This window comes from Centrocercus urophasianus, unplaced genomic scaffold, assembly GCF_019232065.1.
Source record: "Centrocercus urophasianus isolate 14NV4802_14NV808 unplaced genomic scaffold, USGS_Curo_1.0 seq_13, whole genome shotgun sequence".
NCBI classification, from domain to species: Eukaryota; Metazoa; Chordata; class Aves; order Galliformes; family Phasianidae; genus Centrocercus; species Centrocercus urophasianus.
Genome location: NW_024884475.1, coordinates 23,105,168 through 23,129,719, shown reverse-complemented (window position 1 = coordinate 23,129,719; position 24,552 = coordinate 23,105,168). Strand labels below are relative to the sequence as shown.

The following is a 24,552-nucleotide window of genomic DNA, read 5'->3' as shown; positions in this document are numbered from 1 at the left end:
ATGCTGGTTCTGGTGTCCAAATTTCAAGATGAGTGTGGAAAAATAGTGAAAGTTTAGATGTTAAAGCTGAACAGATAAACCACAAGTTGCATTTTCAATGTGTGATATGAGCTGCTTATCATATCCAAGTTTGAGAGGTGACCTCAATCATTCTGTACAGATACTTGTGTCTGAGGAACAGGTTTAGTATAGTGGCTAGGTAATGCTGAAAGTTAGTCAAAGAACTGAACCTCTAAACAAAACACAGTTTCCTAGCATTAAGGAGAACTAGTTATTCCCTACAATGCAGGGGAGAAGTACTGGATTCTGCATTGCTTGAGCAATGAGGAAAGATATGTTTTGATCCAGCCCCTTGTGTTCTAGTCTGGCAGTGATTAAACTGGAGAGTTTTTCTGTTATGTAGATAAATAAACTCGCAAAATAAAAGGCAGTGGATATGTACTTGTGAGATGTGGCATGTGTAAAGTATGTTACATTATACATATGCACACAAATACATACACATACTTTTATTTTTAATATTTCATTCTGAGCATTTGAATTATTGTGCTCTCCCACTTCCTTTCTGAGACCTGCATATTGAAGCCATTTGCAGCGCAGGGAGTGTTTTTTTTTTTTTTTTCCTCCTCTGGAAATTGATTTCCAGAGTCCATTTAAACTTTCTGTGGAGAACACTGGAGACAGGAGAGTGATCAAGTGACTCGGCATTCTGTGGTTGTACAGAAAACCGTTTGTGCAGCCTGACTGGTGTGTCTTAGTCACAAGCTCAAGGAATCAGTAATCAGATTTGGGATCAGGGATAATTTCCTGTCAAGTGAGATTGGCAGGGAAAAGGTATCTGTGGATAATTAGGAAATGTATCTTGCCTGTTATCATAGATGGCAGAGTTGTTAATGATACCCTATTTCTTTCTGTGTTTTTGAGTTCTAGGTCTTTGAGGTTTGAAAAATCCTGTGTTACTTAAGATTTTACATCTCTTATAAAAGGCTTGATATGGCATGCCAGTGAAGAAATCAAATCTGGTGATGGAGAATCCCTCTTCTATAAAATCGAAGTATATTTTTCTTGTACCTTCCCCCTTTCTGTCTACAAATGAACAGAGGGACTTCATTTTAAAGTGCTAGATCATGGGAGAAAGACCAGCAGAGCTTCAGAATTAACCCTCTTGTATTCATTCACTGCTATTCTGTCTATCATACAATCTGGAAAAAAAGTGCTTGGTAAATTGATGTTGTTTAAATGCAGACCTCTCCAATACCACATCCTGACCTCTTCCATTTGTGTCTTTTTTCCTCTATAAACAGCTTGGATATAACAACAAAATTATCAGTGACTCACACATCAGATGTGACTTTCATTTGCTCAGAAATTTGCTTAGACTTTGTGTCTTTCTGTAAATGCATTTAAAAAAATGTATTTGTAAAACAATTAACTTTGTCAGCTCAGAAACAATAATTTTACTGGAATTTCTTGAAGATCACATAATCACAGAATTGTAGGGGTTGGAAGGGAGCTCTAGAGATCATCGAGACCAACCCCCCTGCCAAAGCAGGTTGCCTAAACTGGATCTTTCAGTTAGTTGTGTGGAGCAATATATTGATGAAGCTGATGAAAGTATATTGGAAATTCATAGTTGTAATGTAATTGTGTGAAGAAATATGTGATTAAAAGTTATTTTATTTTTGTTAGATATTTTCAGTAGGAAATGCTGCATATTGATTTTTTGCAGCTGGTAAACGTCTGCTCCCAGACTGTCTGGTTTTACTGTACAAATGTTCATTTTCTGAACATTTTTTCTGTTGTGTTAGTTCTTTTTTTTATGCTGGAATAATCTGTTTTTCTCCCCACTTCCTTTGCTTTTGATACTTTTTGTATCTATCTTATGCCTAACTCACAAAGTTTAGATGGAGTGTGCCTTAAGATACGAAAAATTCATCTTGACAATTTAGCTAATTCATATGGAATAAAGAAGCCATGTCATATATGATTCTTCACAGAATGCACAAACTAGAGATGTAATCTTTCTGAATCTAATAAAAGAATATCAGATTTATCATTACTTTAATAAAATACGCTATCAATGTGGAAAATAAATTGAATATGTAATTATTAAGGTTGCTGATTTTTTTTTCTTTTAGTGAGAACAACTGTAATTGAAACAGATGTCTATGTTAACAGCATTGGCCCAGTTGACCCAATCAATATGGTAAGTTCAGATTATTGACAGAAAACATTATCAGAGAGATGCTGCGGGCTAGTATTATGAAGTAATTCTAATCGTATTCAGATAAGCTTTTTTTATTTCTTAATACGTATTCTTATGATGTTGGATATAATTGATATAATTATGATTATTGCAAAATCAAATTTAGACTAGCCATTTGAAATTAGAATAGAATCACCAAGGTTGGAAAAGATCTAAAAGATCATCCAGTCCAGTCCACTTATTTTAATAAACTTGTTTTTAAAAATGAGACCATACAGAAGGCATTGCTTTGGGAGCTTATTTTGGCACATGTTAAACATTTTGACTGTATTTATCTATACTTGGTTTACCTCTGTTTCAGCATGCAATATTTCCCAGAGCTGCTCCTTAGGGATTTGGAAAAATAATGTTTGACCCAACATTTATGAATGAAACTATTGTTACTGTATTTATTTATTTATTCAGTTCACTGGGAAAAAAAAAGCAATTGAAATAAACTCAGTTGTATTCCTTCTTTCATGACTTATTTGATATCATGGGTCATCCTCAGTGTGTATGCGTAACTGATTCCTTCAAAAGTTAAACAGTGCAATTCATCTAATTTCCAGGGGGGATCTGCTGAGGCTAGATCTCATTGTTTGATACAAACTGTGACCTTGTGACACAAACATCACTTGTGAGGAAGTTGAGCCTGTGGCCTTTCCGAAATCGCCTAGAATTTTTTTCATTTCTGTCTGAGTTTGATGTGTTAGAGGCCTGGCTGCATGACTTCTCTTGGACAGTGCAGAGGGCAGTGTCTCCTCTAAGTAGCTCAGAAGCAGAAGGAATGAGGCTGGGACTGGCACGTGGATGAGTTTGTGCTCAGCCCTCTCCTGTCTTTTTCATTTTCACCTCCCTACAGAATTGCTCAGTTTTGCATTTGTGTGCAGAAGGGCCTTTTCTTCCAGGTATGTTAAACTATGCCAGTAGAGGGAACTTCTGAGCATTTGGCAAAATGATGCTATTTCCAGAAGTATATTGAAAATGTGTGAGTTGCACATGTGTCATCATGCTCAGGTGGGGAATATAATCTTTCAGAGATGAGATATCAGACAAGAAAGACTGATGGTACTTAGTAGGGATGAAGTTGTTAAAAATGCAAGATGCTGATATGGGCATTCATTCCAGCATAACAATTTACCAAGTTTAGGATTATCATCAGCTGAGTCTGTGTCTCAAGCAGGGTTTGTATGTAGAGAACTGCATGAAAAAGCAGGAGGGAGAAGGGGTGGGGAGATATATTGATGTTCAGTGTAAATGTTTCCTCTGGCTTCATCTGTTTTCCTACTCCATCTTTTCTTCTCTACTTCTCCCCATTGTATCCCCTCTGATGGAACTTAGAGTAGGAGCAAGACGTGTGGACAGGTTTCTACTTCTAATAGAGACATAGCAAACAGTAAAAGTTTCCTTTATAAACTAGCAATTGCTTTCTCTGAGCTTGGAATCTAGGAACCTGGATTGTATAACCGTCTAATATCACTAAAAAATCAAACATTAAAAATAAATAAATAAATAAATAAATAAATAAATAAATGTGAATTTATTAAAGCTTCCCACAAAAATATCTTTAATCTAGGAAAAACATTGTCAGCAAAAAATAATTGCAGATGCAACCTTGTAAGCTCTCTTTATGTGAGATGTTTCATTAAGAAGGCGCTTTTCCTGGCGTTAATATTGTTTGTGATTGTTACCCAATATTCCAACATTTGCTTCGGTTTCCATTGCTGTCCTTAGCACTCATTTTATTACTTTATGTGAGAACACATTTCTGTGATTCCCCTTTGGATTAATTATGTCCCAGATATGTTAATTCACTCTGTCAAATGATAACCTTTAACTTTTTAGTTTAGAAACAAAATGGCACGATGTAGAGAGGGTGGTTTTTTTTTTTTTTCTTTTCTTTTTTTCTTTGGAACAATAAGTTTGTAGCATGATATCAGGGGAATATGTTCCTATGAAAGCTTTAAAAGGTACTCATTATGAGAAGAAACTGACTTATTTTTTCTAATATGTTTTATTTTCCTCTTGCTATGAAATAGACTCTTTCACTTTCATAAAACAGAGATTTTAAGTATATGTATGACATTCATTAGAATTTATTTTTAAAGACTCTTGGAGTCTGGCTTTCATTATTTAATTTAACAAAGATCTACATAAAATTCTAGATGCTATAGGCACCCCATACATAAAAGATGTCTTCCTGCAGCATGTGGTCTCTCTAGGCATCTACAGCCTGAGTAAATATTCTTAACAAGTGTTTAAGATCAGTGAAGTATTTAGGCTTCTAATACTCATTAAGCCTAAAGATTTTTGAATTTATTTTTTAAAGCTATCCTGCACCATGCATCCTGCAGCAGTCATATAAACTACCATTTAAGTGCATTTTTATGGCCAAAGTCTTGATCCCCAAAAGCTTTGCAGTAGTCCGGGATTTTCTTAATGGAATTTAGACATATGATAAATATTTTGAGCCTGTCTTTCTCTATGTGGAAGCTCATTCTGTTGAGCACTTAATGAAAATGTACTCTTAGTACTTTTCTCTTTTCTTTCATGCTAGGACTAACATTAAAAAAAAAAATCACCAACAAACAACAAAAGAAACAAACAACAACAACAAAAACTAACAAAAAAACACTCTCAAGGTGCAGGTAGTACAGCCTGATATATGGCCCTTGTGTGTAAATGATGTCCACCTATGTTGCCTATGAACCTCATGATCTTTCTCTGCCCTGTGTTCATTACCCAGTCTTTCTGTGTTCATCAGTGTTTTGTGCTTTGATACACCACTTTATTTACAGATGTCTTCCTCTGCTGTCTGTGGCAGAACCATATGAGCACCTCAGCTTTCATGATCTGGCAGTTCTGGTTGGAATTCCTTTCATGTTTGAAGAGAAATATTTCTTTGTGATTATATCTTTGTGTGTAATCTTTGTGATTAATGATTCAGAGGAATAACATGACTGCTTTTTCCCACTTTTGAGAATTTATGAAATTGCATAACTTTGTGTGGGCCCAGCATGCAAGCCCTGCAGATTTTTGGAGAGTCCAGAATGTGCATTTTATGAAAATGGGTTCCATTTTCTTTCATGTGGTAGGAACAGTGCTTTGGAAACTAGAACAGAAGTATCAGCAAGCCTTTGATTATCACCTGTAACTTATTGTATGGCATCTTCTTTGGAGTGAACACTACTGACATTTTTTTTTCCCCAACTCACTCTTTTTTTTTTTTTTTTTTTTTAATTAGGAAAGATAGATTTTAATAATTCTGGTGCCTGTCAACACTAAAAGTAGCCAGATTTAATTAGCCATTAACTATATGAGTGTTTGGAGACTGTTTTTTTTATAGCAGCTGAGTAAATATTCCTTCAGTAATTCTGAATATTGCTTTTTCTTCGTTATGAAATATACTTAAGTATTAAAAAACGTCTATTAGTATGATTTATTTTGCCAGCTATAGGAACTTGAGTAATAATTCATAAATAAAATTTTATAAGTGCTCTCTGCTTTTCATGGTAAAAAAGGAAAGAGCTTAGGTTGATTAGTCTGGCTGCTGCTGGCAGTGAGCTTGCCTATTGCTGTTGCAAGGTAGCTCTAAGCTTATCCCGTCTGGTTTCAGGAGAATCAGCCAAGTACAAGAAATATCCTGCTCATACTGGCTCAACACAGCAGTTCCGATGTCACTTGCAATTTCTCTGATCATTTGAAAGGAATGACAAGGGATGAGAGAAAAGCCAGCCTTTGTATGACAGAGAAATATTGCAGTATCTTTTCTGAAAGCAAACCAAAGCAGAGCAATCTTTTCAAATGTTGCTTTAGACAGCATTCAGTACTTGTAGGTATTTCAACTGCAGTTTACCTGTTGACTCTCCATAGATACAAAGTCAGAATAGGTAGTTAAGATCCCACACAAAGCATCAGAAAATCTGCACTCATTTCTGTAAAATATGCCTTAATTTATGTGTGCTGTTCAGGAGCAATTCAATCTGAGCTGCAGACTTCTTGTTCTGTTGCTCATTCTCGAATTTTGTGTTTTTCAGGAGATACCTTTTGGTGTAGATCCACTGTATCACTTAAGCCACAGCTGACATGGTTTAAATATAAACTATGAGAAAAGCTACATTAACTCCCTTGACTTCATTAGAGTATACCAGCATACACTGGTTGAAATCCATTTTATATAATCTCAGATCTCACAGATAAACAGCAATAACTCTGTGAAGTATTTGAGATTTCAGATGCCAGTGTTCTGTATTTGCATAAGGCTAACTTGTTAAAGGAAGTAGCAGAAGTGCTAAGATGGCTGTGTATGGCTGGGGCTAGAAAATGTTGCCTGAAATATTTTCCTTTCTCTCTGTGATCAGAGTGTTGGGAGCAAGCACTTTGATTTCTTATGTTTCCAGTACTTTTATATCTAAAATATATCTGAATATAAATATAAATAAGTATAAATAAATAAAATATATCTAAAATATCTATTTCACTGTAGATGTGAATGTAATTTTTAAAACTCTTTCTTCAATATTTCTGAGCAGAGTATCCTCCATGCTAGTTTTCTGCTGTCAGCTACTTCTTGATACCTACATATACAAATTTAGCTGCCTTTCTGTTGTCTGTAACTCTGCGAGCCTCATTCTGTGCCATCTGAAATACTGCCTTGTGTACCTCACATCTGTTAACAGATCTTTAGATACCTCAATGTGGCTAAATCACAACTTAAAATCTTCTCATTTTTTTTACCCTTCCTCACTCTCCATTGCTGTGGATATTATGTGTGGCATTGAAATCTAATATTTTTCTATGTTGTGATGGATCCTAGAGCCTGGAGCAAGGTCTCAGATAGTCTTGCAAATTCTGACTGTAATGCAGCTTTCAGGGGTTTTATTTTTATTTGTTCTTAATCCATTTATCGTAGTGAATCTCTTATCCACATTTGCATTATTCTGATGATAAATTTTTGGATTGCAGTTGCCATCTTGCTCCAGTTATACTACTTATAGATACTACTTATAGATGTCCTACTGAGAAAATTTTCCTCTATTTCTACTGAATCATCTCTTGCTCATGTTCCTCCTCAGGCTTCTCTTACACTGGATCTCACACACAGACTGTTTCCTTCAAGACACTTGAAAGTCTATTCGCAGCCTTATTTTTTTTTTTTTTTTTTTCCCTCCCCTAAGAGGCCAATTCCTACGTGAGATCTCAACAGTTTCTGTTCACATCCTTTCAACTTTTCAACTTGGTGTACCTTATGCTTTCTCCCAGTCTGCCCCTTATACTTCAAATGCATTTTCTATAAATGTCTGTAAAGCTTTTTTACTGTTTCTCATCATGTTCCTGCTTAAACTTTCTTTTCTCTCTCTCTATGAAGGCTACAAAATGCGAACATTTAAACTTTCGTTGTGCTACTAACAGCCCTTTGGTATTAGGTTCTCTATTTCCTGCTGTTTTTACCGTCATTGTCTTTCCAGATCTTCACTAAAAAGATGGAAGGCATCAACTGTCACTAAAGCTAAACCAGTCAGTACTTTTCTCCTGCTTTTCCCTCTCAACTGCACAGACTGTCTGGCTACTCTACTGTACAGTTTATTGTTATTTCTGATATCTTAATATCTGCTCCATACCCTTCCTGTCAGCTTCTGTTGTGGTTGTCTCTTGTGTCTGTAGCTGAGAGAAGGTATATTTAGTTATTTGTCTTGTACCTCTTATACTTAGGAGAGCATTGCTTGATTGTTCTTTGTTATTAATGCCTAATTCTTCTGTCCAAATGGAAATGTGGGAGGCTGTATTCAAATTTTTTGAGTGATTCTGTTGGCCTAGATTTGCAGTTTTGGAAAGAAAGGTAAAGGTTGTGCTTTGACTGTTAGAACTGATTGATATAATCTAGAAACAGTCCTTGGCAATGGCTCCTACAACATAGAATATTATTGTTTCCTTCTGTACTGCACTCTAGAGGAAAGCTACTGCCCTGGCCAGTGCCAGGATCTGTGCTGACTCTATGCAAACTAACCCTCTGTAAAAAGCTGAGCAATCTCATGAGCAGGATTTTTCTGTTCATAATATGTGTTCTGGGAAGACCACTTTCTCAAGTGGTGGAAATGTTTGGATGCCCTTTCCTACAGCAGGACCCCTAGGATTTTTACCAAAGAAGTAAACCCATTTTTGGAAGAAGTTACTGTCCTGCTCCTTTGCTGATATATATGTGAGTGAGTAGATAAAATAGCAGCTAGGAAATGCAATGCTCCTTTGCTGCTAAGAGGGTGTAACTTTGCTGCCTGCTGATCTTGGTTTTAATTATATATTTTTTATTCTATTGTATATATATATAAATTTGGTCAGGTTATTGCTGGAAAATCTGCATTTAAAACAATTCCTGTTGGACTATTTTAGAATGTGTTATTCCGTGGCATACAGTAAGTGCTGTGTGAGATTTTGTTTTCTTGAACAAGAGTATTGTCTCTTGCAGTGATTTATTCCCACGAAGTGTTATGCGCTTTTCCCTGGGGCCAATAGTTCAAGAGGCACTTTGAGGAAGTTCTTAGTAGTTGCCATGTTCTTCTATCTTCATTGTAGCACATAGGTGTTTGAACATTCCTGACTGCTTCAGCAACCAGAAAGCTGTTTAGAAGTGCTATTTCACATAGGAACTCACTGCAGGAGATGCAAGGTGGGAACCAAACCCAGGTAATTGTTCTACAATACTGAATGGTGAAACCTTGTTTTTGAGACTTTGCAGCTTGTTTGTAAGATGAAACTGTAGAAAACCATGTATGTTTGAGTGCTGCTCAGCTTTGTTGCAGAAATTTTGTGTGGGATTAATTTTGACTGCTTGAATCTCTCTTGTTACAAGAAGGTAGATGTAGGCCCAGAATTTAGAAAGTACAGTTAATTGAGTTGATAAATCACTCTTGACAGCCTCAAAGCCAAAACCCTACTCCGTATAAGTATTCACTCCTGTGTTTTTAACATATAAGTAGTATTTTTTTCTCATTTTTCGTTTCTGAGTTTTAATTCTCTCTGTACTTAAATATTTGTTTATGAATGGCAGTGACAGAAATGTTCAAATTTCAATTGAAAAAGCAAAAAACAAAAACAAAAAAGCACTCCTACTTGTATCGTTTTCAATGTGCAAATGAGTGTATAATGTTTGCTTCCTCTTTTAATGCTCTCTTTAAATAGCCATAATCATAGCTTATCAGCAGAGATTTTGCTGAAGTGCTTTAGTTACTTATCTAGCTAATCTTTTTACTAGTTAGCAAGATTTTTATTATTGTTTCAAATCTACAAAGCATTTAAATAAATCTTGCCTTTTATTCATATTGTGGTTTGCATCTGTCACTTCGCATTCAGAATAAGGACCAGATAAGCACAGATGCTAAATTATGGTGTGAAGAACAATGGATTTCTTCTGTATTATGATTATGTAGGTCTCTGTACTCCCTCACCTTCTGTGGATATGATTTGTTGTATTTCTACTTATCCTGTGCATATGCTTTTATGGCATATTTCAGTGTGATTTTCTGCTCAACAATAACAATCTGACTGCTTAAAAGATTCCGGGAGCAAATGCTATATTCACCATATTTCTGGCAACCCCCACTTCTTTCGCTACTGTAGGATTATTAATTTAATACAGATGTTCTTATCAGAATTGAGATTTGTCAGATATTTTCGATCTCACTGTAAGGTCCATGAGTGAGCAAACTAAAATTGTTTACTAAACCAAGAAATTTTATTTTTACTTTGGTCTCAACTATGGGGATCAAGTTCTGAAATCCTGGCTGAGTCTAATGAAGCTAAAAAAAAAAAAATAATAATAATAATTTAAGAACTTTCAAAGTAACCCATCAAGTAGAACAAACATTTTTGAATTTTTGTTAAAAGAAGCCACAAATCAAAGATAGCTAAATATTTTAGTTTAGCTAAGTATTTTAGTAAAGTACTTAAAGACACTACATTGGTGTCCAGAGATAGTCAGATATGGGAGAAGGTAAAGGTTATGAGAGCCTGTTGGCAGCTTTCTGGCAAGATGAAGATAAATTGGCTTGGTAGTTTACTTGAATCTGTTCTTTTGGGTGGGCATATGGATACCAGTGATTGTTTATGAATGTCTTCGCTGTCTAAACCTTTTAACCATCATAGTTATCTGAGTCTTTGATATTAAATTGCATATCTTAATATAAAAACATGGTTTGTAAAATATTTTCTCTAGCTTCCATTTTTTTTTATTTTTTTATTTTTTTTCTTTTCCCCTGCAGAATTCCCTGTTTCACTCTCATTAAATTTCTCTTTTAGAAATTAGAAGACTGAATAGAATGAGGAAGGATGTGGAAAATATTATAGATCTTGTGTAACTGAACAAGATGAAGTCACTGCACTTAAGGCATTTGTAATTGAAATGAATTCAGGGCCTCTCTGTGAAACAAATTTCTGAATTAGTCTGTTGCATTCCAGGAAACTTAAGGTGTGGATTGGCTCTTATGGAGAAGCAACTGCAGGTTTCTGGCCAAAGGAGGAGGAAGAAAAGGATGTTTTTCTTTTTTTTTTTTTTTTTTCACCTCTTCAATTCATTGGTAATGATCTATATCATAGAACTGTAGCTGGGGGATAGTATTTCAACTCTGATTTTGGTGTTGGAGAAACTCATTGCATTTGTGTTTAGCCTGAGAAAACTGGGCCACTTTTTCCTGTTGTACAAATGTATTGCAGTTAACAAGAACCAGGCAACAACTAGCCTACCTACTTCACGGTTTTGCTGTGAAATATCAAATCAGCTGTGGGAATGCTAGACAAAATATCCAAGATAAATGGTTTTCTATTTTGTGCAATTTTTCCGTCCTTTTGATTTTATGTTGGAGCTGGAGTGTTGTAGGTGCACTGAGATGTAACCTTATAGAATGATGGCTGCCTCCCTTTCTTTCACAGCTTTCCAATAAAACAAAAATCTAGTGGCCTATCTAATATTTGACTGTTACTGTTACTGTACTCATCCTTTCAAGAAATTAAGTTGAAATTTGGTGTATTCCATACAGTAACTGTTCCTGCTCTATTTGATGTAATTGCTTTTCCTTTCTAACTCTTTCTCTCAGACTATACACCTGCTTGTCAATATTCACTGACTGTTCACTGCCTGTTCCCTTAATGGCATTCTCTGATTAGTCACTGTATTCCCAGCCTTGGAGTTTGTTATTAACTTTTAGAGAGGACAGAGATGAAGGAGGATTGCAGTTATCTGGAAATAATTAGGCAGGTGGGCTCTTTATGCCAGCTGTGCAAAAGACTTCAGTGATCAAATCAGATGCCAAATATGAGCTAACATGTGCAATGTTTATTGAACCTCGTGAGGCTGAATATGAATAAGCATACATTTTGCTCTGGCTGTGACTAATGCGCCCATAGATTGATTTCATTTTATTCTGCTTGGATGTTTTATCATTAGTTTCATTTAAAAGAGAGATTAGTAAACCAATTTTTATGGTTAGAGAATGTCATTGAATGGTGAGCTTTATAAGACTAATAAAAGTAGTGGTAAGTGTTAAATTTTAATTTTTCTAAGAAAATGAGAGAAGCAAAACAGTTGCTCAGAAAGAAAGAAGAAAATTGTATTTTCTGATGTGCTGTTGTTAATATGGCATATAAACAAAGATAATGCTTTTGTTCATCTAGTTTTGGAGATAAAATACTTCCTTAGTGTAGTCATTTTTCTACCACATTTTCAACAAATTTTCAGGGCCCATATTCCCTTCTCATTAGAAAATATGAATTGTGTTTTAGGAGCTGCAGATTTAAGGAAATTTATTGTATAAATCCATGAAACCTGGAAGCTTTGGGTCCATTTCAAAATTTGATCTTCAGAAAGTATACAGCTTTATTCCCTTTTCAGATTTTTGCTCTCAGGTATCTACGCTGCCACGGCTGCATGCTGACAGACTTACTTAAGCCTCATTTTCCGAATCATCCTGTAATGTGTACTTGTGCTTGAAGGCTGTACAAGGTCTGTTTGGACCCATAACACCTGTCCTCTTTGTGAAGGAGCTTTTGTTGAGAAAAGAGTATGAGTCCCATCTTCATGTCTTGAATGTCTACATGGGATAACAACATGCATATGCTTGATGTTTATGCTCAAGTTCACTTGAGTGAATGATAGTATAGATAAAATGAGCTAAGAGTGTGAGATAGTTAGGCAAAGGAGATATGCTGCCTAAAGGATGTACTAGGGATCCTCAAAGACAGCAAGGTCTCAGCAAAGCATGGGACAAGCAGGTATGCTGAAAAAGTAGTTATGTCCAGCAATGTAGATACTATAAGTAGAATAATTGCTCTTGAGTGAAATCAGAGAGCCACAAGTTGTGAGTCTTCCAGGTGAGATGAATGAGTAGGTTTATGCCTTTGAGTGGGTGAACTCTGAGGGAAGAGGGTCTACGTGCTTTTTCAACTTAGAAATGGAAGACCACTCTCTGCTGATAAGAGGCTAGAAATTGGACCTATTCTTATGCATTCAGCATTGAAAATGACTAGTTATTAATATTATGATATTGAATTATTATGTATCAGATTATTATTTTTTTTTTTTGAGCATAGAAAAATGGTTCATGAAGGATTTTAACATTTCCTGCTTTCTTTGTGCTTTTTTTTTTCCTATAAAATGTTGTTTAAACAACTCTTTTAATACATGGTTCTGATAAAAACTTGCGCATTTAATACTGAAAGGAAAGAGAATCCAAGCACCTGGGGCTGTTCCTTTGCTTTGCTCATTCAAAATTATCAAGCTCTTCTTCCATTTTTATCTTAATTTAATAGGGTTGTTGGTATTCTGTGGCAGCCTGAGTTTTCTTGCCCTGGGTGTATTTGACTGTAATGACACTTTGATATATTTCTTTTTCTCAGACAATGTGGTGCCACTGTGAATTGGCTGCTTAGAGTGGTACCTTCAGACAGCCTGCTGTTATCATACATTTGGTTGTTTCTGTTGATTTCACTCACTGACTTTTTTTTCCTATTTTTTATTGTTAAGGCAACAAGTAAATCTTTGTTCATGTTGCTTCATTTAAGTCTATGAAAGCACTTCTTTAGCACACTGTATTATGTATTCATTTACAAAAGACTAAGGCAAATTTCCTTTCCAGTAGTAACCTGCAGATGAACACAGAAAGCAGGATGTTGAGGATGAACAGGCTGTGGATTTTCACAGGTGTCTTGAAGATATTTTTATGCAAATAAAATAATCAAGGACTTGTTTTGACCTGCAGAAACTTCTCTTGATGACAAAGTCTGTCAAGGAATAAGCAAAGTTTTAGAGTGAAGTCATCTCCAGGATGCATTTTTGATTAGTCCTTTTGTTCCCTTGTCCTATTGCTGTTTGCCTTATACACCCATTATTTTTTCTTTGCAAGTCACTGAGTTACGATAGTTTGTGTGGAAGAGAGAGCAAAGGCAAACCTTACCCTTGCTTATCTATTATATTCCATATCTTTTCTTTCCACACCCAGATAAGTGAGAAAATGGAGAGAGATTTAAGCAGTCCTGGTCTATCTGCCTTTGCACTTCTGAAGGATGGAAATTTCACAAATTTCACCTGGGAGACAGCTGCTAATATTTGCAGAAATGAGAAAGGAATCTATAACTCATATAGCAGGATACTATGGCTATTTAAAAATAAAATGAGCAATAAACACTAATACAATCAGCAAACCGTTTTACTTTCATTGCATTCTAATTTCATTGCATCTACATTAATTGCACTGAAAGTCAGAATTGGCTATCTGCAGTGTGCATTTTTATTGTCCACATCAACTAGTAATGCATCCTTTGGCTCACACCAGCACTTCCTCCTTGTCTCTTCTCCCCTCACAGGTGACAGGGAGCAATCAACAGGAGGTGTGTAAGTCTGGCCTTCAGTGATTTTTTTTTTCCCTGTGGATTGAGCTCTCAGAGGAGATACTGAGTTGCTCATAGGAGGTTTCATGCAACAGCCAAGTAGGAGAGATCTGTCACCATGCAGAGCAGCTGTTGCTCTTAACATCAGTCATGATCTGGAGCTGAGACAAATGCTACGGAGTTTAGTCTGCTGCTTTACTCCTTTATTTTGCTCCTATACTGAGCAACAAATGTTAGATTCTTTGCAGATGCAATGAAATATTGTTTTTCAGTGTTTAACTGCCTTGTCTTTAACTGTCTCATTAAAATCTTTGATTTGCCACTATTTTGACCATAAAATATACTGAGAAATTTGACTTTGTATCAGAAAATAATTTTCCTCTAATAAGTGAAGTGAAATTGAATTAGGGAGACTTTCTTTCTGACTGTGTATACTTTTGTGTGCATGCAGGTGAATATATGAGGTTGATGGTCAAGTTATTTCTGCAAGCAGTGATATTTACTTCTTGCATATGCATGAATTTTTCAAAGTCTGAAATTTAGTCAGTGGGTGTGTTTCATTTTTGTCAAAATACAGATGGGAAATGTTGAAAATGATTATATCTTTCTTGAAGGATCTACAGATGTATGTTGTGAAATTCAAGGGGGAAAATATAAGAAATGAATTTTATTTGCTTTTGAAGAGATGTAAATCTATGTCTCTAGAAACTTGGCCTAGCTCAGAAGAGGAAAGGTTGTCCTTAAATCTGTGTCTATTTCCCTCAGTCTGATTGTATTGTGTGAGGGCTGCCAAGTTACAAGATCCTATCAGGTCTCCTCTTCTTTGACTAAACGGAATGTCTCAGGAGAGTGGAGATAGAGGCAGAAAGCTACATGTGCGTTTCCTTAGTCTGCTACAGGCTGCTGAATGCAATATAAATAATAATAAAGAGAATAGAAGAGATAGCCTTTGATTTATACCTCAGTTGAAAATTCTTGGCTTTGCAGGCTTTGATAAATATGTACATAGATATCGTTTCTCTGTTTTTAGGAATACACCATAGATATCATATTTGCCCAGACTTGGTATGACAGTCGTCTGAAATTTAACAGCTCAATGAAAGTCCTTATGCTTAATAGCAATATGGTTGGAAAAATTTGGATTCCAGACACTTTCTTCCGGAACTCAAGGAAATCTGATGCCCACTGGATTACAACTCCAAATCGCTTACTTAGAATCTGGAGTGATGGAAGAGTATTATACACTCTAAGGTGGGTCCTTATTAACTAAGTAGAAAAGATAGAACTAATATGTATAAGAACACAAAAATAAATATGAATCAAGTACCTGAAATTTCCTTTGTTGTTGACCACAGGAGTTTGTAGAGAGTTTGCTAAGATGGAAAAAAATGGTATGATAACCAAAAATATTAAATAAATATTATTGAAATATATTGCCCAGAATACTGGTTATAAACACAGTTGAAAAGGGTAGCAAATTTTAGTTGCTTTTTAGGTGTAAACAAGGTTTAAGGAAAAAAATACCAACAGAGTTGTATTCTGTAACTAAGATATCATAAACCAGAGTCATAAATTGTTTCACAGACTTTCTATTTTAAGCAGTTAATTATCTAATTTTCACAAAATTATATTTTTTAAGTAAAAATGAATGCTTCAAGCAATACAAATATTAAAAGAGCCTGATTAAAGCTAAGGTCCAAGTTCTGCATATACTACTTCCCATGTTTACTCTTACAAATGATTAAAATCTACAAATCTGTTCCTCCAAATTAGGCATGAGCAAACATGTTGGTAGTAATTCTGCTTGGCAAATGATGGATGCTTGGCTTAATTTTAAATATACCGTCTAGGCTATCTGCACTGATCTCTGAGTCACTTAAACAGTTCTTAAATAGCTATAGTCTATAGAAAGCATTTTAGGATAATCTTTCAATTTTTCTCATTAAGCACATCTAAAAAATCTTAAATTAAAAGCTGATAGACAAGAAACATTTGCAAAAGATGACATATATCTGACCTTTTCAAAAATCAAACAGTAGCAACTTTTTAATTACTTACACTTAGTTACTTACACTGCTTTTACCTACAGACTAGTAGCATTGTATGAGCAGTGTGATGCTTTCTCAACGGAATAACTTAGAATTATTGTGCTGAAGTTTGAGCTTTGAATTGCAGTAAGCTGGAAATGAAACAGCAAAACTGGATATTCACTTGACACTGCAACATGCAAACATCTGTATAGATGAAGATATGATCTGAATTCAGCCTAAGGTGGAATAACATTGAGAGTTCATATTGGAATAATGTTGAGTTCGTATGTTGGTGACGGAAGAAACAATAACTGGATTTGACAGCACTCCAAGTTCTTTGGTTCCTCTGTACTACCATTCTTTCCCCATTGTTACTTGAGGGAGAAGACATCGTGATTCTTTAATGTTCAGCTGCTCAGTAGGTTCAGTAAGCTCAGTAGGCCTACTGAGTCTATTGTGAGGGTAGACCTTGATTTTTCTATTGCACTCATTGAAGGTATTCCAAATCTGGTTGTACCACTTACAATAAAAGCTAGGCTTTGTTTTCTTTTTCTTTAAGGGTTTGACCATCCAAAGATTGAAAATGGAAAACTAAGACAATATATGTATATATCACAGTTGGAAAATTTGAAGGGCACCCCCAAAGGGATGCAAGGGTCTTACTTGGAAATGGGGATTTTTTCTTTCCCAGTGTATGGCAAGAACTACAGTTTTCCTTAAAATCCACCTTGTTTAGAAACTGGAAGTCTGTGACAGTATTTTCAAAAGCTGCCACTGATTTTTTTCTGTTGTTTAAATGCTACAGTAGTGCTAGACTGTGTCTAAAATATATGTTACCTACTTGAAAAATCTGTGTGACATTGGACATTGAATAAGCAGAAATGTGAAGATTGTTCTTCATTGTTCTTCTTACACAAATATAGAGCAGGCCTTGTGTTTCCACTTATGTATATATGTGGATGCATATATATTTATATGTGTGTATATAACCATCAGATATAAAGATGTCAAATGCCATAAGACTTTCCAAAACATTATTTAAAAAACTATATTTTATTGCTGTGTTGTCTCCCCTCCTTTTACTCTTTGTGGTAGAAAATTAAGAGATTACCACATCAATTGGCATTTTTTAAATGACCAGATATGGCAATTGAAATGACACAAGTCATCAGGTTGCATTTGATAATTTTGTTCTTTGGAGATGATGGTGGATGCCTTTTGCAGATACACAATTGGATATGCTTAACATCCATTAATTGGCAAAATTGATTTCTATGCATATGTTTATTATCTAGTCTGAAGTGTCTAGCTGCATGAATCTAATATTTCTTTTGTTCTTATTTTCTAATTAGACTGACAATTAATGCTGAGTGTTATCTTCAGCTTCACAACTTTCCTATGGATGAACACTCCTGTCCACTGGAATTTTCAAGCTGTAAGTGGTACAACACTTTGTTTTCTTTTCTCTTTACAACCAGGCTTTAAATTTCCTTAAAATCCAGCAGCAAGAAAGCAAGTAATTACTTTTTGAAGCCTTGAAAAAATCTATTTGTTTTTTGCTTTGATTTATTGCATTATTTATTGCATAATTAAATGCAATAATGAATGAGTTGAATTACATGCATTTCGTTTAGTTGCAACTTTAAAAACAATTGTATTGCTAAGGGGCGTGATGCAACCCTCATTCCAGTTAAAAGGAATCTATTGCCTTGGAAGAACTTTATTTTTTATGCCTGTCAGACTTGCCAACTTTGAATTGGTTCCATGTGTCATACTAAGAGGAAAATTAAGATCTGCCTTCTTCAACTTGTTCTTGTAAACACTTAATCAGTATAAACATGCCTTCTCCTTTCAGTGGGATGTATTTTTGCAAGCAAGAAACGTAACTTTCAGGCTTATTTTTTTAATATATTAAAAATAAAATACTGTTCTAAGAGTATTATGTTTTTGCTAGCAAAAGAATCCCAAACCAACTGAACATAGCTAAATAATTTATTCTTAAATGTGAAACCTAAAAGGCAATGAAATCAAACTTCAGTGAATCTTCTTAAATGAATGTTTTATTTAGTGCTTCCTTCCTGAATGCTAAATGAACTTTCGTAGGTCTTTCAATTAAATACAAGTGAGCCTTACTTGATTTCATTCCTGCTTTTGTGCTAGGTAATGCGGGTCAATATATGAGACACAGGAAAATCAAGAAGGCTGTAATTCCAGGGGGATTACTGAACAGGTCACAAAAATCCATACCAAGGAATAGGAATTTCACCATATTGTGTACTTGGAAGTACATGTACTTTTAAGCTCTTTGTGTCCTTTTAAAGCTAAAGTATATTGCATTCATGCATTAATGCATAGTGGTGACTCTGAGTCATTTTTTCATTCTTAATTCCAGAATATTGTGCAGATATTTCCTAAGCAATTGTGTTTACAAAACTTTAGGCTGATCTTAACAGTTAGGCTTAAAATTGAGGCTAGTTATTTTGTTATTAAATTTTAGGTGGATACAGTGGATTATAGATTTTCTTGCTCTGCGATTCCCTTTATATACAGCCTTTTTTTCATTTCCAAACAACTTCAGAGATCACAATATATGCTTTGAAATTTGCTGTGGCTGGAGTCTTGATTTGTTGTTTTATTCTAGATGGATATCCCAGAAATGAAATTGAATACAAATGGAAGAAAACCTCTGTTGAAGTGGCAGATCCGAAATACTGGAGATTGTACCAATTTGCATTTGTAGGGCTGCGAAATACAACTGAGATTTCTCATACCCTGTCTGGTAAGGAAAAGTGTTAAGCTTTTTGGCATGTATTATCTATGTGAAACAAAAACAACAGATATAATCCAAGATTATTATTATTTTCTTAATTCATAGGTGATTATATTATTATGACAATCTTCTTTGATCTCAGCAGACGTATGGGATATTTTACTATCCAGACGTACATTCCTTGTATACTCACAGTTGTTCTTTCATGGGTGTCATTTTGGATCAACAAGGATGCAGTTCCTGCAAGGACATCTCTGGGTAAGGATGCTTGTTGTCACCCTGGAGGGTTCCGGAACAGCAATACAAATCTGCAGTGAGCACTGGATTAATTGAATTAAACGATTGTGACCATTAGTCGTCCTTTCTATTGAGTTACAAGGTTAAGAGTAGGAGAATCATGCTGTGGTGTCACAAGAGAATTTAAGGGAGGGAGTGTTTATAACAGAAACCTGGAAATCTTAGGCTTCTGGGGTGATATAAGACAAAGGGAAAATTTTCATGCTTAAAGAGGGTAGGTTTAGGTAAGATTTACAGTGGGAGTGGTGAGACATTGGAATAGGTTGCCCAGAGATATAGTGGATGCCTCATCCATGGAGAATTTCAAGGCCAGGCTGGACAGGGATCTGGGCAACCGGATCTAGCTGTGGATGTCCCTGTTCCTTGCAGGGGTGTTGGACTAGATGACTTTTAAAGATCCCTTCCAACTTTAAGGATTCTGTGATCCAAACCGTGTGGATTCACTATTACGTAAATATATATTTTTTTCTTCTATGTGATACTTCTGTCATCTCCAGGGGTGGTAATATGGCAATGTTTAGTCTGTCAAGTATGACTTAATTTCACTTAGCGTTATGGAACATAGGATGTTACTACTACACAGGGGAAAACTGTGAAGATGTGTATTGTTTTTGTTCTGTTCCCATTGTTTTAAAATTTAAGTGTGATTTTTGTTTGTACCTTTTTTTTTTTTTTTTAATAATGAAGTAAATTAATTTGCTCTTTTAGGGACAGGAAAGAATATTTGCAACTGAAGTTGAACTTCAAGGAGTTAGGCACGTAACTTGTAAAAGCCTATGTTGCAAGTTCTTCTGTGATTATAATTCAGTGTTAGTGTCAAACTTGGCTGACCTGATTAATGTGGCTCTGGCCTCCTATGTTTGACCACTTGGGAATCATGTGTTGCCTTGGAGAAGTGTCAGATAGAGATGTGCGAAGGGCATAGGATGCACACTAACAACTCTCAGATTAGTAGTGATAGTTTTCTGATTTCTTTATGTGTAAATGCTCGAAAGTTGATGTTTGGCAGATCATAGGGTGACTATTCTCACACACAGATTTTCTAGTGCAGAAAAAAAGAATTTACCAGTCAAAAAAGATGTGATTTTACAGGCTGGGGGAAAGACTGAGAGGTTAAGAGAAGAAAGCCAACACTAAGTTAAGCTAGAAGTTGTGATAATTGGGAGGTTTTCTCCCTTCTGTGAATTCAGGAAAATATTTTCTATTACTTAAGGCACAATATTGAAAATATATTTAGTAATTTAGAGAATGATACAAGAAAGGCCATTAAATTCATCTGCTTTGACCTGCTACGTGTCATAAGCAAAGAGTTGAGAACTTTATTCCGTTTTCTAATACTTTTAAAATTAGTTTTTAAAATTATCGATACATAATAAACCATTTTCTGTTTGTGTGCTTTCATATGTTTTAAACTTTCAGAGCCGGAGGTCTTTTATCTGTTTATAAAATGTACATGTTTATTTGTGCCAGTTGGTCTATTGTATTTGTTGTATGTATGCTTTCTTTAAAATTTTTATAAAATTTTTATTGTTATTATTATAGAAGTTTTATAAAATTACAAAAACTTTATCAATGTCTTGATTTCTTCAGCGTGTGCTGAAAATTAAAGGAATTTAAACTAGAGTGTTAAAATAAATGTGTCGCAGTCACAGAATTATAAGGCAGGAAGGAACCTCTGAAGGCCATCTAGTCCAACCCCGCAGCATAGCAGGCTCCCTACAGTAGGTAGCTACCTAACCCTTGTTGGAGTTTACAAAGATATCATGATGGAGAGCTTCACTTCTTGAGCTTCCTGAAGCTTGCTAGCAGCCCAGGGACATACACCATGCTGGGTTACACAACCAGCCACCTTCTGTATGGTCCAACAGTGGCTTCTAGATCCATAGGGATGGCTTCTTGCAATAGCACAGGTGTCTGGATGTGATCTAAGGTGAATTCTGTTGTGCCTCAGTTCTTGTATGCCTTATGAATGAGCTATTGACTAACTTGAGGATTTTTTTTTGTGTGTGACAATATGTTTGAATTACTAATATACTCTCCTTTTTCCCTTCTGTCTCTCTTACTTTCTTTATTAAATAGGTATTACAACGGTGCTGACCATGACAACATTGAGCACAATTGCCAGGAAGTCACTTCCAAAAGTCTCCTATGTGACAGCAATGGATCTCTTTGTCTCTGTTTGTTTCATTTTTGTGTTTGCTGCCTTGATGGAATATGGCACCTTGCATTACTTTACTAGCAACAGAAAAGTGGACAAAGGAAAAGATAAGAAGGCAAAACCTAAGCCATCAGTAAGTTTAGTCAAATGATTAAGAACCAGAAACATGCAATTTGTTCTTTATTGGTTGGGAGTTTATATTCACTTTCTGTAAGACTGTTAACTAACAAAATTTTTGGATCATAAGTGAATTAAAATATATGAGCCTAATTTAGAGAGTCTTTAAAAATAATTTTTCATGCTGTTCCCAAGCCCTTGGTGCTTCTTGAGCTGTCTGTGGAGCATGTGCCAGTAGAGGCCATTCTATCTGGGCTTAATGTTTTTGAAAAATCTTTATTGTTCATTTACTCTAATGTTTTTTTCTAGTAAAATGATCCTCCTTCTTTTACAATTTGAAATTTGTATGGTATGAATCCTCACAAATCCTAGAAATAAGTATTCCATTTAAGAGATTTTCTCTTCATGTAGTAAGAATATTGGAATTTCTGAAGAATCTGTCAGCATGAATATTTAAAATTCATATTTACATTATTAAAGCATTTAGGAAAAGGCATTAAATAGGTTTTTCATTAGAAAACTAGAGGCTTGATTGTAATCTTCTTCGGGAAAGAATAAGAGGAAGGACCAATGCTGTAAAGCCCTTTTTCCAGATCATTTCATCAACTAAGATGTTGTATAGCTAAATCATATTAGTTGACTTTCTTGGGTGAGGGATGAATGTTGCCTGTATACAATCAAGCAGAAGATGAAATGAAATAACAAATAGGCATCTTTCCTTATATATCTACTTAAAAGCAATGAGTTTGTAAGTTCAAAACAAATTTCATCTGAAATTTTGTGTTCTGTAAAAACAAGACCTGCTTGTAATGTCTCAAATATAGCAGCTATTAGTATTATCAGTATTTTATCATGACTGAAAAGAATAATGAGGCCCTTTAGGATGATAATTAGCTCCCTAGGTCATCATGTCTAAAAAGTGTTGAAACAGCAGTGTGTGAATTTTCCTCTGGTAAAAATACTTATTAAAGGAATTTAGACTATTAAAAAGTGTGGTGGAAACTGCACACCTGTAACACCATCTCCTCAAGACTTGGTGGTAAAATTTCCCCACAGGAATGAAGTTATTCCTTTACTAGAGATCTCCGTACTGGTCCAAGTAATTCCCTGGAAGTGAGACAATTGGTCCCTAAAATATCACAAGGATTGAAATGGTGTGGCTTCTTGCTTTTTATATATTTTTCTTACTTTGTCTATCATGTATAATTATATGAGAAATTCTTTTCTACACTTCAGTAGCCAGAGTTGTTAACTGTTTCACTGTAAACTTACTTCCTCTGACTGCATCATTCCTAAATGTTTTTATTCATTATATGGCAAAATATGGAGATTCAAGAAAAGAGAGAAGAAAATGTAGGAGTAATATTAATGTAACTACTATACTTAAGTCTGAAAATTTTAGAAAAGATGCCAAAGGTAGAAAGGGACTGAAAGAATGAGAGTACAAGAGGATAATAGAGTAGTCTAAAAAGGCTCTGGGCTTTATAAGTTAAAACAGGGATAAATAAGGAAACAGAGAATGTTTTTTTTGAATACTTGAGAAAGCAAGGATGATGTATGAAGATCCACATGGAAAAAAATAATAAAAGGCGGAAAGATGGGCAGTGATAGTGCGGGAAAAGGGAGGACAAAGAGTCATGAGAAAGGTGAAAGGAAGTAGTTTAAGTACTAGGCAATAACACACCCGAAATATTTCTGTGAAAATTATTTATGAATGCTAACACCTATTTCAAACAATTTGAACTGAATATCAGGAGGGTTGAGTTACACACATGGAAAGTAGAAGCAAGAATTAAGAGCTAAAACAATCAGTTTTACTGACTTTCATGGCATTCTCCTACGGTCTTTTATGTATTTATGTATGGGCTGGGCATATTGTTTAGGGATTTACCATCAGAGAGTTAGATCTGTGTAGAGGCTGTGGATCAGACTCTAAAACTTCACCAGAGATTTTGTTCTAATACCACAAGCTTGCCTTAGAGAAATTTTATTTTCTAGAAAAACATCCAGTCCGATACTAAAGATTCCAGGTGATGGGAAAGCTATCATTCCCTTGGTAGTGATGATTATATCCTTCCTAAGTGCTTGCTTATGACCCAGTTGTCAAGCTTTAACTTACTTCAAAATGTTCTTTTGTGTCATGTAGATGGGATCATCTAACCCTGTCTGTATTACTAATTATCCAGTATTCCCAATGCCCAGCACAACCCAGTTTTCACCATGGCAGGTGAAAAGCATTCATGATCTATTGCCCTCATGAGCTAATTGCATAGACTAGTTCATAATTTGCAAAACTCCCCATGTTGTTTTCCTCTAACGTTTGAATTTCTGTATATTGTACTGAAGAATCTGCTTGCATCGGTCCTTGCTGTGGAATTGTATGGAATTATTTAATTTGAGGGTAAAACAAAAACACGTTTTTCTTTTTTTTTTTTTTTTTCTTAAGAAACCATCTGCAATTGCTGTTCGACCTGGATCAACATTAATTTCAATTAATAACATTAATCATCTCCCTGAACGTGATGATGATTATGGATATGAGTGCCTAGAAGGGAAAGACTGTGCTAGCTTCTTTTGTTGTTTTGAAGACTGCCGCACAGGATCTTGGAGAGAAGGAAGAATACACATTCGTATTGCAAAAATTGACTCCTATTCTCGAATCTTCTTTCCAACTGCCTTTGCACTGTTTAATCTCGTTTATTGGATTGGGTATCTTTATTTATAAATTTTACTGGCTAGACAAACTCAGAAAAAAACTGAACAGACATTAATGTTTTTCAGAGAATGGTCAAAGTTTAGATCTGATCCAAAATTACTAAAATTAGATATTTTTAAAATTCGAAACAAGATGTTGATATAATCTCCCTCGTGTGATCAACAATAGAAATGATATCAGTATTTTGACAAGAAAAGTGAAAAATTAACTCTTAAAATTTAACTTATCTGCATACACAACTGTTTTTGTCTGGGTCTAACAAAATACACAGATGAGAGACTAAGTCGTTGAACCGGACAGTTCTACATAATCTTTAAATTTTAATTCTAAATGACAATAGTGATG

At 35.1% G+C, this 24,552-nt stretch overlaps 1 protein-coding gene across 1 annotated transcript in view; it reads left to right on the top strand.

The window, feature by feature from the left end:
- GABRG1 (gamma-aminobutyric acid type A receptor subunit gamma1) overlaps positions 1 to 24,216 on the top strand; it is a 47,977-nt gene extending 23,761 nt beyond the window's left edge. Inside the window, exons 3-9 of the mRNA XM_042812012.1 lie at positions 2,139 to 2,206; positions 15,150 to 15,370; positions 17,502 to 17,584; positions 18,791 to 18,928; positions 19,025 to 19,177; positions 21,296 to 21,507; positions 23,938 to 24,216. Of these exons, the coding sequence (XP_042667946.1) occupies positions 2,139 to 2,206; positions 15,150 to 15,370; positions 17,502 to 17,584; positions 18,791 to 18,928; positions 19,025 to 19,177; positions 21,296 to 21,507; positions 23,938 to 24,216 (1,154 nt within the window). The remainder of the gene's footprint in view (positions 1 to 2,138; positions 2,207 to 15,149; positions 15,371 to 17,501; positions 17,585 to 18,790; positions 18,929 to 19,024; positions 19,178 to 21,295; positions 21,508 to 23,937) is intronic.
- The last annotated feature ends 336 nt before the right edge of the window (positions 24,217 to 24,552 follow it).